This window comes from Chiloscyllium plagiosum, unplaced genomic scaffold, assembly GCF_037043375.1.
Source record: "Chiloscyllium plagiosum isolate Xiang-an unplaced genomic scaffold, Cpla_swu_hap1 HiC_scaffold_4, whole genome shotgun sequence".
Classification (NCBI taxonomy): Eukaryota; Metazoa; Chordata; class Chondrichthyes; order Orectolobiformes; family Hemiscylliidae; genus Chiloscyllium; species Chiloscyllium plagiosum.
Window position 1 is genome coordinate 148,150,104 of NW_028270142.1, and position 16,555 is coordinate 148,166,658.

General features: G+C 43.6%; 1 protein-coding gene across 11 annotated transcripts in view; it reads left to right on the forward strand.

Annotated features, from left to right (window-relative positions):
• Window positions 1–16,555, forward strand: part of LOC122548789 (anion exchange protein 2-like) — a 229,234-nt gene that overhangs the window by 93,758 nt on the left and 118,921 nt on the right. The window contains exon 1 of one of the 11 annotated variants that reach the window (XM_087986777.1): window positions 5,387–5,527. The exons of the other annotated variants lie outside the window; for them this stretch is intronic. Within the exon in view, the coding sequence (XP_087842903.1) occupies window positions 5,483–5,527 (45 nt within the window). The 5' untranslated portion in view covers window positions 5,387–5,482. Of the gene's footprint in view, window positions 1–5,386; window positions 5,528–16,555 lie in introns of those variants that run through there. 11 annotated transcript variants of the gene reach the window in all.

The window sequence follows — 16,555 nt, forward strand, 5'->3', positions numbered from 1 at the left end:
TTATCATCAACCTGAGCTATAAATCTTCTCAAAAATTGCTAACAGTGAAAAGTTTTGTTTTGTTTGCATAATATATAACTCACAAAGACACAGGGTGATTGAACAAAGCGAGAAATACAAATTTCAGCTGCAAAGAAAGTGCACAAAAATCAAGATAAACGATATTCGACTCAATTCTTGGAGCTGAACCACGGACTGTGAAGCTATCTACTATACTTGAACTTTTAGCTTTTGTCTTTTAATCATTCCTTTTCTGATTGGTTTTAAAAGAATCTCTGGATAAAACTTTTAAGTTCTAATGCCCTAGTCCAAATTCTAGCGTCCACTGGTGACCTTTCAAACTCTGTTCAACTGTGAACATCTGTTAATCATTCCAAAGCTGCACCAATGTGGATCTTCCTAGGTTGAATCGTCTGTCTTTTGCCCCATTGCAGCTGAAACTTTCAGTACTGACTTTGACTTTTTTTTAATAGAATGCTTACAGTGTGGAAACAGGCCGTTTGGCCTAACAAGTCCACACGCACCCACTCAAGAGCATCCCATCTAGGCCCCTATCTTAGCCCTGTAACCCTGCAGTTTCCATAACTAGCGCATTTAACCTACACATCCCTGAACACTGTGGGTAATTTAGCATAGCCAATCCACCAAACTTGCACAACTTTGGATTGTGGGAGGAAACCAGAGCACTTGGCAGAAACCCATGCACACACTGGCAAACATGCAAACTCCATACACGCAGGTGCCCGAAGCGGGAATCGAACCCGGGTCTCTGGTGTTGTGAGGCAGCAGTGCTAACCACGTTATGTCCGAGCCAGTTGTCCACTGATCTAACCTATTTGCTGGAGTTTTTGAAGAGGTAACAGAAAGGATCAGTGAATGTAAAGTTGTTGATTATGTGGTGGTTTGCATGGATTTCCAGGAGTCATTTGATAGTGTCACACAAGAGGCTTATGAGAAAAACTATAGGTCTGGGTATAAAAGGGACAATAACATTGTAGATCCAAAATTGGCTGAGTGATAGAAAACAGAGTAATGGTCAATGATTATTTTTCAGGCTGGAGAACATTTTGTAGGAGTTCCCTCGGGATCAGTATTAGGACCCTTGCTTTTTTTCTGATATGTATTACATTTAAAGCAAAATGAGCAAGGGTAATGTGAAAACAACATTATTCACACAATGAGTAGTTAGGGTACAGAATGCACTACCTGGAAATGTGGTGACAGGTTCAATTGAGACATTCAAGAGGGCAGTGGATTTAAAATTCAGTCATGGGGTGTGGGTGTCACTGGTTAGACCAGCATTTACTGCTTATTCCTAGTTGCCCTTGAGAAGGTGATGGTGAGCTGCCTTCTTGAACCACTGCAGTTCACCTGCTGTGGGTTGACCCACAGTGCCCTTTAGGAGGGATTCCAAGGTTTTGACCCAGTGACAGTGACGGAACACAATATATTTCCAAGTCTGGATGGTGAGTGACTTGGAGGGAAACTTACAGGGGATGGTATTCCCATGTATCTGCTGCCCTTGTCCTTCTAGATGGAAATGATTGTAGGTTTGGAAGGTGCTGTCTAAGGATGTTTGGCGAATTTTGTTTTTTGATTTTGATTTTAATTCACTCGTGCGACTTGGATGTTGCTGAATGAGCCAGCATTTATTGCCAATCCTAGTTGCATTTGAGATATCTTTCAGCTAGAAATGTTGTATAGAACATAGAACATAGAAGAATACAGCGCAGTACAGGCCCTTTGGCCCTCGATGTTGCGCCGATCCAAGCCCACCTAACCTATACTAACCCACTATCCTCCATATACCTATCCAATGCAAGAGGGAGAGTCCACCACTGCTACTGGCAGGGCATTCCATGAACTCACGACTCGCTGAGTGAAGAACCTACCCCTAACTTCAGTCCTATATCTACCCCCCCTTAATTTAAAGCTATGCCCCCTTGTAATACCCGACTCCATACGCGGGAAAAGGTTCACGCTGTCAACCCTATCTAACCCCCTAATCATCTTGTACACCTCAATCAAGTCACCCCTAAACCTTCTTTTCTCTAATGAAAACAGCCCCAAGTGCCTCAGTCTTTCCTCATACGATCTTCCTTCCATACCAGGCAACATCCTGGTAAACCTCCTCTGCACCCGTTCCAGTGCCTCCACATCCTTCCTATAGTATGGCGACCAAAACTGCACACAATATTCCAGATGCGGCCGCACTAGAGTCTTATACAACTGCATCATGACCTCAGGACTCCGGAACTCAATTCCTCTACCAATAAAAGCCAGTACGCCATATGCCTTCCTCACCGCACTATTTACCTGGGTGGCAACTTTCGGAGATCTGTGTACATGGACACCAAGATCCCTCTGCTCATCCACACTACCAAGTATCCGACCATTAGCCCAGTACCCCATCTTTTTGTTATTCTTCCCAAAGTGAATCACCTCACACTTAGCTACATTGAATTCCATTTGCCACCTTTCTGCCCAGCTCTGCAGCTTCTCTATATCCTGCTGTAACCTGCCACATCCTTCCTCACTGTCTACAACTCCTCCGACTTTCGTATCATCCGCAAACTTGCTCACCCAACCTTCTAACCCCTCTTCCAGGTCATTTATAAAAATGACAAACAGCAATGGTCCCAAAACAGATCCTTGCGGAACACCGCTAGTGACGGCACTCCATGAAGAAACTTTGCCATCAACTACTACCCTCTGTCTTCTTCCATCCAGCCAATTCCTAATCCAAACCTCCAACTCACCCTCAATGCCATATCTCCGTATTTTCTGCAGTAGCCTACTATGGGGAACCTTATCAAACGCCTTACTAAAATCCATATATACCACATCTACCGCTTTCCCCTCATCAACCTCCTTCGTCACCTTTTCAAAGAATTCAATAAGGTTTGTGAGGCACGACCTGCCCTTCACAAAACCATGCTGACTATCCTTGATCACATTATTCCTATCCAGATGTGCATAAATCCTATCCCTTACAATTCTCTCTAAGACTTTGCCCACAACAGAAGTGAGACTCACCGGCCTATAGTTACTAGGGTTATCCCTACTCCCCTTTTTGAACCAGGGAACCACATTTGCTAGCCTCCAGTCGCCTGGCACTACTCCTGTAGACAAAGAGGACATAAAAATCAAGGCCAATGGCTCTGCAATCTCCTCCCTTGCTTCCCAGAGAATCCTAGGATAAATGCCATCAGGCCCAGGGGACTTATCTATTTTCACCTTTTCCAGGATTTCCAACACCTCTTCTCTACATACCTCAAAGCCATCCATTCTACTTATTTGTGACTCAGTATTCACATCGACGACAATGCCCTGTTCCTGAGTAAATACTGAAGAAAAGTATTCATTCAGTGTCTCCCCAATCTCTTCCGCCTCCACACGCAACTTCCCACTACTATCCTTGACTGGACCTATTCCTACCCTAGTCATTCTTTTATTCCTAACATACCTATAGAAAGCCTTAGGGTTTTCCCTAATCCTACCGACTAAGGACCTTTCATGTCCCCTCCTTGCTGCTCTTAGCTCTAAAGGGATATGGGGAAATTGGCACTAGGCAATTAAACTGATGCAGGTACAATGGGCTGAATGGCCTCTTTTGGCTCTGTCACAAATCTGAGATCCTGTAAAATGGGCAACTTATATACCAACTAAATACAAACCCTACTGATGAATAGTTCAGTGGTCATTGATCCTTTTGGTCAGACAGAAATGAAAGATTGCCCATGTGGACCTGTAATTCCTGGAGCAAGTTGGATCAGCAGTGGGATATTTCCCGTAGGAAAGCCCATTGCTCTAAAGCAACTGTTTGACCTAGGGAGTGATGCTGAGTGTTTTGTTGGAAGGATTTTTATGGATGATGAGCAAGCAGCAGAGAGAATCCACATCCCAGAATGAGGTTTCTGAGCAGACTGTTTCTGTGCTGATCAGCTGAAAACTGTTGTTTTCTGAGACACGCCAAATGTTTGTGTGTCTTTTTCAGAAGCTACAGAGAAGTGACACAGAGGCTTAAGGGAGATTAGTGAAGTTCGTCTGAAATATGAGCTGCTGTGAAGTAACAAATAGAAAGGCTTGAGAACCCACACAATTATTTATTTCAGATTTAACAAACTATGGGTTGCTGGTGAGTCTCAAAAACAAAAACAGAAAATCTCCAAATAGTCAGCAGGCTGTTTAGTTAAAGGAAGAACAGAGAGGTTAGTTCTTTTTACTGAGACTAATCAGAACTGGTCACCTGTCTTTCAATCACTGTTTTCTGTTTCCATTATGAGTAGGATGTTTTCTAACCTTCAGCTGTTGTTATGGGGTGGGGTTTATAGAAATGGGAATGGAACTAGGTTATTGACTATTTTTTAAAGACTCCCTTCATTTCATTGTTGAATGTTTTGCCAAATATCTTTAAATCTGCCCCCTCTGTTCCTGATCCTCCTGTGTCTTGAGACCCTTTCAGAGAACATTTCAGAGTCGGATAAGTTGGTGTGGAACTGGAGTCAGACATGGGTCAGATCAGAGCTGAAAATGTGTTGCTGGAACAGCGCAGCAGGTCAGGAGAATCGACGTTTCGGGCATAAGCCCTTCTTCAGCATCTGCAGACCTCACTTTCTCCATGGGTCAGATCAGATCTGGCAAGGCAAGGTTCCTAAAGGACTAAGTTGTGTTGTCCCAATAATCAAATAAGTTACTGATTAGTTTTGTTGATACCAAGTTTTTAGTTCCAAATTTTTTACACTGTTTTCAATTTGCCTCGGTGGGAGTCATAGTCTCTGGATAATTCATGCTCTGACACTATTGCAACTCTGCAATACCTTTGTGTTCCTGTGCACTTAATGCCCATCTCCTATAGCCAGTGGCCCCCTTTCCCTTTGCACTCTCATACTCTCTCACCCTCTCCATTAAATAACTGACACATTAATTGTGGGAGGTATGATGTAGTTTGTGGAGGTTACAGCATTTCAACTTGCTGAGTGATGCTAAGTTTAGTGAGGATGTTGTTGGAACTTGTAGTGAGTTCTAATGTTGGGTGTTGCCTGTGGTCTCTCTGCGCTGTTGAATGGGACATAAATTGAGCTGTTGTAAGTCGACTGCAGCTGACTCATATTTGTGAGCATAGATTGTGTTGGCATTGGTCTGCTTTGATTCTGCGCAGAATCTGTCATCATGCCCTGTCAAAGACTGCAGTAATGACCAGGAGCTCTGTAATCTGTACTTGTCACAATAAGTTTAGTAGCATCACAAGTTTGAAGCTTTAAGGTGTGTGATCCAGAGGAGTTGAGTTCACTTGCAGCAGCCCTGAAATGGTTGCCCATATTCACTGAGATTGACCGAGTGAGTAGCACGTGGATGCAGGCGATTAGCACATTCCAGAGTGCTTTTATTAAGAGAAGATTGTTGTAACAGAGGGATTTTGAAACCAGGAGCTTTGGTAGCATACGAAAGAGTGTGGCTTAGAGACTCTGCTGACACAACTATGGCAGTGACAGTATCTTCACTGTTTGATCACATTCAGTTCCAGGTGAGACACAACTTAAGATTTACTACGTAAATGCTGTTGGGGTTGAATTAGTATTGAAAATTAATTAATTCTGATTCTAGTTGCATGTATCCTGACAGTTGAAGTCAAACTTGTTTAAGCAAATAGAGCAGGATAGGCTGTATCCTTGAAGATCTATAAATATGCATGCTTTCCCTGTTTGAGCTTCCTAACTCTGAGTTGAAGGTGGAGTGATGCACATGAATAAGCCCATTACTTGTGCTTCAGCGGGTATCCATCTCACTTCTTGAATCAAAAGGTGAGAGTTTGCGACCCACTTTAAAACTTCACAAAATCAAGGCTGACACTGCCAGTGCAAAGTTACAGGGAGCACTACAATGCTGAAGGGACAGTACTGAGGCAGCACCACCTTGTCAGACAGTGAGGACTGAATAACTGCCACAAGTGGCTGACAATTGACAAGTGACATTCGTGCCACACACGTACCAGGCTGTGACCATCAGCAATAACAGACAATCTAACCGCCATCCCTTAACATTCAGTGATGTTACGATCACTGAATCCCCCTCTGTCAACATTCTGGGGGTTACCATTGACCAGAACCTCAACTGGACCTGCCCCATAAATACAGTGTCTACAAGAGCAGGTCAGCAGTTAGTAATACCACAGTGACTAACTCCTGTGTCTGACTCTCCAAAGCCTGTCCATCATCTACAAGGCACAAGTCAGGAGTGTGCTGGAAAATTCCCCACTCGCCTTAATGGATGCAAGTCCAACAACGTTCAAGAAGCTTGACACCATCCAGGACAAAGCAGCTCTCTTGATTGGCACCATGGTTGGAAACAGTACTCTGGTTTATTGAGATTTAGTGCAGTTTGCCGAAAATTAGTGTAGTAGGCAAAAGGGACAGAAATCAGGGGTTTTCTGAGATCCGGGAAGGGAGAATCCCACAGCAGGGTGGTGTTTAGCCTGGCCACATGTTTTAACAATTGAACACCATCTCCCATTGTTCTTGGTGCATGGGCTGACTAGATATTTCACCTCAGATTCACAGTTTAGGTTGCACCGCCAAAGGATTGCACTGGAGTCTGCTGGAATTAATGATTAACTTCCAGTACATTGCTGCCAGCAAATCCCGGAGAGGGAAACTATGAAAGGGGCCTTTGAAAACACTTTCACAACTTTCTCTGTCCATTCTTTCTTATTAGTTGCAAAAACAAATCAAGAATGGGGTAAAAGTTGTTTCAACTGGGCAGTCAATTGCAAGGATGGAGGGCGTCTGATGATGCCTCTGGGAAATATCAGACCAAATATTGTGACCCAGCACTTGTGAGAATGTTAGAGAAGAAAATGCTGCCATGATCAGGAAGGACTCCTTGTCTGCTGCTGATGGAGTTAATCAGTAACCTATGAGCTGTGACGATCCTCGGCAGGATCAAGCCACACTGACATACAGTTCACCCTCCGGATCATTAGTAACTGCTAATGGCAGGTGCTGTTTACCTTAACCTGCGATGAACTTGAAATTCGTTTGGTAATTGATCTCGCGTATAGTCTGACCCTGGGTAGTTTTCAATGGACTTCCTCTTGACTCCTGAGGTAAGGCCTCGTCAGGCAAATCCAAAAGCTGCAGCAGACTAATTGAGAGTGTGAACTGGGCGAAGGACAAAATTGTATCGCTACAATAGCTCTGCTCAGCTGACTTCTGTTTCTAGATGAGAATATGATTAATGTTTGTTTTTATTCTGGAATAAGTACTCCTGCAACTTGCATTGAGTGTATTTAGAGGTCTCTTCCTGAAAGTTCAATGGAAGAAGAGTCTTTGACTATGTCTAAGGCAGAGTGGATGGATTCTTGTTAACACAGTGAGAGGTGGCGATGTGATCTTTTTGAATGGCAGGATGTGCATGAGGGGCCAAGTGGCCTACATTTCCTAATCCATACATTCCTATGGGTGTTTCTTGGACAGTCATTCTCCCTGCTGTGACTAAGGAATGTTTCTGGCTTTTTGTCATTTTTTTTGAGATCCGTTGAGTCATTTGTATCAGTGTTGGAAAGAAAAAGTGATTCTTACTCCTTGGATTTTTGAAGTCCTGTAATTATCAGGAAACAAAGTTCAAAATATTTGTTATCACGCTCTCAAATTGTATCCAGTGAGACTGTGATCATGGTAAACTGTACCTCCTTATCCTTCTATGTCTGCTGTCAACAGCTTCTGATGTGCTGAGCACACCATTTCCCTCCAGCCCCCCTCGGCTTTTCTCCAGCGAGGAGGGACTGCTCCTATTCATAAAAATCTAACCACGGCTGAAAAGGCTTCTCTTCCTGCTCTTCTACCACTCACTGTAGTGTTGCATCAAGAATCTATCTTTTGCCCCTTCTTACTTTTCACCCATGACAGCTTGGGGTGAGGCGATGACCTACTGGTATTATCGCTGGATTGTTAATCCAGAGACCCAGATGAAGTTCTGGGGACCTGGTTTAAAATCCCGCCATAGTGGAACTTGAGTTCAATTTTTTAAAAATGAAATTAAGAACCTAATGGTGACTGTGAAACCATTGCTGAGTATCTGGCAAAACCCATTTGGTTCGCTAATGTCCTTTAGTGAAGGAAACTTTACCATCCTTACCCGGTGTGGCCTACATGTGACTCCAGACCCACAGCAATGTGGTTGACTTTTAACTGCCCTATGGGCAATTAGGAATGGGCAATAAATGCTGGCCTAACCAGCAATGCACTCATCCCATGAATGAAAAAAATAAAAGACCCTTTGCAAAATGGTCACTTTTGGAATATTGCGTGAAATTCTGGTCTCATTCCTGTAGGAAGGATGTTATGAAACTTGAAAGGGTTCAGAAAAGATTTACGAGGATGTTGCCAGAGTTGGAGGGTTTGAGCTATAGGGAGAGGCTGAACAAGCTGGGGCTGTTTTCCCTGGAGCATTGGAGGCTGAAGGGTGACCTCATAGAGGTTTATAAAATCATGAGGGGCATTGATAGGATAAACAGACAAAGACTTTTCCCTGGGATGGGGGAGTCTAGAACTAGAAGGCATAGGTTTAGGGTCAGAGGGGAAAGATATAAAAGGGACCTAAGAGACAACTTTTTCATACAGAGGGTGGTGCGGGTATGGAATGAGCTGCCAGAGGAAGTGGGAGAGGCAGGTTCAATTACAACATTTAAAAGGCATCTGAATGGCTGTATGACTAAGAAGGGTTTAGAGGCTGGCAAATGGGACGAGATTAGTTGTGGATATCTGGTTGACATGGATGACTTGGACCGAAGAGTCTGTTTCTGTGCAGTACGTCTCTGACTCTGAGGCCCCTAGGTCACTGGCAATACCTGACTGTCTCTCACCACCATCTCACATCTAGTTCACAATGCTGATTGTTTGATTCGCACTGCAGTACTACATGACCAGAAATTCCCTCCAGTCAGATATTAGGAGACTGAATCATTCCCAATCACGATACCATTCTCCAGCAGCCAGTTTCATCCCTCTCGCTGCCCAATATCCGAGCCTGAATCAGAATGGTTGCCACCACTTGGGCTTCTCTGATTATATTCCTTCTGTCATTGGCTGAACCTTGAGCTGCTGAGACCCTAATTTCTGTAACTACTTTCCATCTCTCTCTCTCATTCCTCCTTTGAACCATTCCTGGGTTTTTTCCAAACATCGCTAATGGATTCATCATCATCATTTGATTCTTAATTCCAGACTTTTTATTGAATTCAAATTCCACCATCTGCCAGTAGTGGATTCAAACCCAGGTGCCGAGTTCATTACCTTGGTCTCTGGATTAACAATCCAGTGATAATAACACTAGGCTGTTGTTCCCCCACCTAATCTTGATGGTGTTGCAAAAATACTTTGTTAGTGAAGGAGACGAGGCACTCTATAGAGTGTGTGATGAGTCCAGATTTCAATGCGATGAGAATACAGGGAGAAGTCCTTACTGCCTCTGTGTAGGAATGGAGATTTCAAGTCAGGCTGTTCCTGGACATGAGCATTTATTACTCCAGAGAAGATGGTGGTGAGCTGCTTTCTTGAATCACTACATCCTTAAACCATTACAATATTGCTGGGAAGGGAGATCCAGGATTTTGTCACAGCTACAGTGAAGGAATGATGATGCTAGTACCAAGTCAGGATAGTGTGTAGCTCTGAGTGGAACGTTTTGATGAAGGTGGCTGTGTGGCAGTGCTGTGTTTGTTATGGGTGGGTGAGATGTTTATAGTAAGTTTTTGCTATACATCTTGTATTGTCTGGAATGAATGTTTAAGCTGGTAAATAAGATGTCAGTCAAGTAAACTGCTTTGTTCAGATGGGGCTAACCTTGAGTATTATTGGATATCTTACCTACATTTTACCATTAAAAAGGATTTTGCCTTTAGATCACCCTGGCATTTCCTCACAACCCTCCGTTCCCTTCTAATTCAGTCTTGAACATCTTAACAACCCAGAGTCAATAGCCTCTGTGTTAAAGAATTCCACAGATTTGCTACCCTCTGAGAGAAGTGTTTCTTCGTTATCTTTGTCTCAAACGAGTAGCCCATTTCTCTGAGATTCTGCCCTCTGTTCCTAGACTCTCCCATGTGGGAAAAATCGGTCTCTCCACATCTGTACGCTAAGTCCCCTAAGAATCTCTTCTCCTTATTCGAAACTCCAATGTCAATAATTCTGCTCAATCTCTTTTCTGTCATAACTACCCTAATCAATCTCTCCTCTTAAGAAAATCCACCTCTACTTGGAATCAGCTTACTCAACTGTTTTTCATTGGTGGAAGGAGCAAGAATCAGAGGGCACCAGTTGAAGATAATAGGTAAAAGAAGCAGTAGTGTTTTAAGAAAAAAACCTCTTCATGCAGAGAGTGATTAGGTGTGGATTGCTTTCCCTGCATGAATGGTAGAAGCAGGTACAATTGTGGCTTTCAAAATGGAATTGGATTATTATCTGAGTAAGAAGAATTTGCAGGGTTCCAGTGGGAGAATGGCACGAAGAAAATTGCTCATTTGGAGAGCCAACACAGATACAGTGGACCATATAGTCTCGTGTTGTGTATTCATTCTCTAATTTGCTTGTATTGGAGATAGTTTGCTGAGAGACTAAGCAAAATTTGGGCCTGATTGGTCTGGAGTTTAAAACAATGAGAGGTAAATCTATTCACAAATAAATTCAAACTCTTCTTCCCAGTCTGTTCTCCTCCTGTCATATTTAGCATCTCCAATAAGAGACAATTTAACCTCTACCCATCACCTCTAACCCAGTGTTACCATCACTAAATCCTTTAACATCATCATCCTGGGAGTTAGCACTGACCAGAAACTCAACTGTGTTCAACATGTAAACACAGTGGTTACAAGAGCAGGTGAAAGGCTAGAAATCCGGCAACAAGTAACTCATCACTTGACTCTCCAAAACCTGTCCACCATTTTCAAGGCACAAGTCAGGAGTGTGATGAAATATTTGCCACTTGCTTGGATGAGTGCAGCCCCAACAATACTCAAGAAGCTTAACACCACCCTGGGCAAAGCAGACCACTTGATTGGCACCACGTCCGCAAGCATCCACTCCTTCCACCACCAACACTCAGTAGCAGTAGTGTGTACTATCTACAAGAGGCACTGCAGAAATTCACCAAAGATCTTCAGACAGCACATTTCATACCCACATCCACTTCCATCTTTGAATGTTTGCACATTCTCCCCAGGTCTGCGCTGGATTTCCTCCATGTGATCCAGTTTGCACCCACAGTCCAACAATGTGCAGGTGAGGTAGGTTGGTCATGCAAAATTGCCCATAGTGTCCAGGGATGTGTAGGTTAGGTGGATTAACCATGGGAAATACAGGGTTACAGAGATTGGGGAGGTGCGCGGCTGGGTGCGATGCTCTTCAGAGGGTTGGAGTGGACTCTATAGGCTGAATAGCCTGTTTCCACAGTGTAGGAATTCTTTCATCTAAAAGGACATGGTCACCAGATACTTGGGAATACCACCACCTGCAAGCCACTCACCATCCTGACCTGGAAATATATTACTGTTCCTTCAGTACCATTGGGTCAAAATCCTGGAATTCCCTCCCCAAGGGCATTGTGAATTTACCTGTATCACACGGACTGCGGCAATTCTAGAAGGCAGCTCACCTCCACCTTTTCAAGGGCAACAAGGAACGGGTAAATAAACCAGTCTGCCAACAACGCCCACGTTCCTTGAGTGAATTTTAAAAACAAATCTTGATGAAACATGCTGGCCTGTGAGCTGGCCCTGTGGAATCTACACCACAGGGTAAGGAACTGACTAAAATGGGTAAAACTTGTTTCATTCAGAAGGGTGTGAATCTGTGAAATTCTTACCCTGGGGGTTGTGCATGTTCCATACTTTAGTCTCTTCAAGACTGAAATGGAGAGATTGTGAGGTCTGAGGGAATTAAATGATATGGGGAGAGAGTGGGAAAGATCAGCCAAACTTTTATTGCACCTTGGAGGCTGAACGATCTACTCCTGTTGCAATTTCTTAGATCTTTGGATCTTAAGAGGATCAGACAGAGGCGATAAACTATTTCCACTGGTTGGAGAAATCAGACGCAAAAGTGAAATTGGCAAACGCTGCTACACACACACAATGCTGGATTCATTGTTAATTTTCATCTCCGATTGCTACAGTGCTAGAACAGGCTGAATGGCCTTGCCTTTAACTGTGCTCTCCCAAGGAATGTTTATATTGCTCATCTTCCCCCAGCTGCTCAATCCCCATCATCTTTAAACTCGCAGGTATATTTTACACAATTCACGCTCGATTTCCAGTTCCGAATCTGTCCCAATCACCTTCACTAATTCGTTCCTGATCCTCAGCTCCCGTGTGCTCCTGGCCCATGACACTGCACCACTCTGTTTATTTGGCATGTGGTTTGTGTAACTGCGAGACACTGACAGAGCAAGTCCCTGTTACACTCAGTATGTTAGTGTCAGACTGCAGTATTGTAGAATCAGGTAGTCACACATTGTTCAGCAGCAGAAGTTTAAACAGTGATAAGGCCCTGAGTTATCAGATATTTATGTAGCAGTATTATGCTGACAAAGAACTATTGTTGAAGTTTGATCTCTGGGGCTCTGCTCTTCCGGAATTTTTCTGTTGCTCTCCCACACTTAAGGGAGTTTTGTGGCACATTTTCAATCTGTCTTCCTCACTTTTTCCTCATACACTCCTTGATGTTGTGCGATTTCATGTGGCCCAGCTAGAATGTTGAGGACTCCAAGGGCAACTCCGTCCCATCTGTAAACCCAAATGCCACCTCCTTTTATTTTTACATTTGTTTGTGGGGTGTGGGTGTTGCCAATGAGACAGAACGTCTTTAAGGATGGTGGTGTCTTGGACACTGTAAGGTATGATTTCATGAAATTGACTATGTTAGGCTGTTGGTCAGCTTCTCTGTGAGACAGCTGTTCCAATTTTGTTGTAATTTTGCAGATTTAAAGGAGAGAACATTGCAGGATGAACTGGGCTAGTAGGGTAGTTGTTTCCATTGCCTAGGTCAATGCCTGGTGATTGCTGTGGTTTATTCTACAGCTTTTCTGTAGCAGTTTTGATACAGCTAGTGGCTTGCTTGGCCAATTCAGCGGAGAATTAAAAGTCAGGAAGAGACCCACTGGGCGTCCCCGGCTGCGCTACAAGGACGTCTGCATGAAGGACATGAAGGCACTTGATATCATTACAGAGTCCTGGGAAAGGCTTGCAGCTGACCCCACGAGATGGAGAAGCACCCTGAACCAAAACCTCAAAACAGGGGTAAAGAAGCTGATGAGCTCCGCAGCAGACAAGCAGGCACAAAGGAAGGAGTGCAGCAGTTCTAGCAGATCAACGCCCGCATACAGATGTGACCTCTGCGACTGGGATTGTCACTCCAGCATTGGTCTCTTCAGTCGCAAGCGACATTGCTTCAGGGAAGCAGAAAACTAGAACAACAAGGATGCAACCCATGGTCAGCCATGACCGAAAGGGGCCTCTCTTTAAAAGTCAACCACGTGGGTCTCAAATCAAATGTCAGTTAAACTAGCTAAGGACAGCAGATTTCATTCTCTAAAGGCATTAGTGTTTTAAGATCACAGATTTATTAATTAATCAAATTTAAATTCATAAGTAATGATTTGGATGTGAGCATAAGAGATATAGTTAGTTTGCAGATGACACCAAAATTGGAGGTGTAGTGGACATCAAAGAAGGGTACCTCAGATGATAACAGGATCTTGATCGATGGGCCATTGGGCTGAAGAGTGGCAGATGGAGTTTAATTTAGATAGTTGCAAGGTGCTGCATTTTGGGAAAACAAATCTCAGCAGGACTTATACACTTAATGGTAAGGTCCTCAGGAGTGTTGCTGAACAAAGAGATCTTGGAGTGCAGGTTCATAACTCCTTAAAAGTGGAGTAGCAGGTAGATAGGATAGTGAAGAAGGCGTTTGGTATGCTTTCCTTTATCGGTCAGAGTATTGAGTACAGGAGGTCATGTTACAGCTGTACAGGACATTGGTTAGACCACTGTTGGAATATTGTATGCAATTCTGGTCTCCTTCCTGTCGGAAGAATGTTGTGAAACTTGAAAGGATTCAGAAAAGATTTACAAGGATGTTGCTTGGGTTGGAGGATTTGAGCTGTGGGGCGAGGTTAAATAAGTTGGGGCTGTTTTCCCCTGGAGCATCGGAGGCTGAGGGGTGACCTTATAGAGATTTACAAAATTATGAGGGGCATGGATAGGAAAAATAGACCAAGGTCTTTTCCCGGGGGTCGGGGAGTCCAGAACTAGAGGGCATGGGTTTAGGATGAGAGGGGAAAGGTATAAAAGAGACCTAAGGGGCAACTTTTTCATGCAGAGATTGGATTGGTGCGTATATGGAATGAGCTGCCAGAGGAAGTGGTGGAGGCTGGTACAATTGCAACATTTAAAAGGCATCTGGATGAGTATATGAATAGGAAGGGTTTGGAGGGATATGGGCCGGGTGCTGGCAGGTGGGACTAGATTGGGCTGTGATATCTGGTTGGCATGGACGAGTTGGACGGAAGGGTCTGTTTCTGTGCTGTACATCTCTATGACTCCATGTGGACTCAGGTTAGAGTTATTTGTGTATGAAGCAAAAGTGATATTATGAAATATTATTGCACAGGAAGTGGTTAGAATCAGGAATGTGTGATGGTGACGGACACAATTGAGTCCTTCAAAAGGGAATTATCCAGCTTTTTGACTCAAGGGGAATGTCAGAAATAGGAACGGGAGTAGGCCATTCAGCCCTTCAAGGCAAAAGTGAGGACTGCAGATGCTGGAGAATAGAATCAAGAGTGTGGTGCTGCAAAAGCGCAGCAGGTGAGACAGCATCCAAGGATCAGGAAAATCGATGTTTCGGGCAAAAGCACTCTGTTATCCTCTGCAGACTCTATGTCATCCGCACCACTTACCTTCTCACCTATTTATGTATCATCATTAAAATTGCGACAGGACACACACTTTCCTCATCCAAATCACTCATATAATTGCAGATAATTGTGGTCCCAGCACTGATCCCTGTGGGACTCCATCAGTTGCATGTTACCATCCTGAAAATGCCCACTTATCCCAACTCTGTCTTCTGTGAATTAGACAATCCCCTATCCATGCTAATATATACTACCTCCAACACCATAGTTTCTTTTTAAGCCTAATGTGTCATCTTATCAAATGCCTTCTGAAAATCCAAATCTATTATGTCCATTGCTTCCTCTTTATCCTGCTTGCTACTCCCTTAAGCAATTCTAGCAAGTTTGTCAGGAACGATTTCCCTTCTTGAAGACATGCTGACTGCTTGATCATGATATGTGTGTCTCAGTGTTCTGTGGGTACATCTTTCTCTGATGTCGAGATGCTGGTTTTGGACTGGGGTGGACAAGGTCAGAAGCCACACAGCATCAGTTTATCGTCCCACAGGTTTATTTGAAATCTTAAGCTTTTGGGGTACTGCCCCTTTGTCTATTTTTTGTCTCCCTCCCTTTTTAAATAAAGGTGTTAAGATTGACAGTTCTTTGCTCTGCTGGGAGTTTTCCAGATCCTAAGGATTCCTGGAAGATTACTCTCGGATGCATCCGCTATATCTGTAACTACTACCTTTAATATCCTAGGATGCATCGCATCAGGCAAAGGTTTATTGGTCTTTAGCTCCATTAGTTTCCCTGGCACTTGAAGTCATAGAGTTATAGAGATGTACAGCACAGAAACAGACTCTTCGGTCCAACTCGTCTATGTTGCCCAGATATCTAGTGCCGTTTGCCAGCATTTGACCCATATCCCTCTAAACCCTTCCTATTCATATGCCCATCCAGATGCCTTTTAAATGTTGCAATTGTACCAGCCTCCACCACTTCCTCTGGCAGATCATTCCATACACGTACACCCTCTGCGAGAAAAAGTTGCCTCTAAGGTCTCTTTTATATCTTTCCCCTCTCACCCTAAACCTATGCCCTCTAGTTCTGGACTCCCCGACCCCAGGGAAAAGACTTTGTCTGTTTATCCTATCCATGCCCCTCATGATTTTATAAACCTCTATAAGGTCACCCCTCAGCCTCCGATGCTCCAGGGAAAACAGCCCCAGCCTGTTCGGCCTCTCCCTGTAGCTCAAACCCTCCAACCCTAGTAACATCCTTGTAAATCTTTTCTGAACCCTTTTAAGTTTCATAACATCCTTCCAATAGGAAGGAGATCAGAATTGCACGCAATATTCCAGAAGTGACCTAACCAACTTCTTCTCTGTGGTAGTTTTGTAAGTGTTTCCTCTCTACCTTTTGCTCCTTGAATATTTGTAATTTCTGGAATGCTATTACTACCTTTACTGTGAAGACAGATGCAATGTTTTAATCAACTCATCTCTCATTTCCTAGTTTCATTTAAAAAGCTGTTGTCTTGATATTGCTTTGAGGTTTACCCACAATGTTTATGTTTTAAGAACATAGAACATAGAAACGTACAGCACAGAACAGGCCTTTTGGCACACGATGTTGTGCCGAGATTTAATCCTAATGTAAAATATAG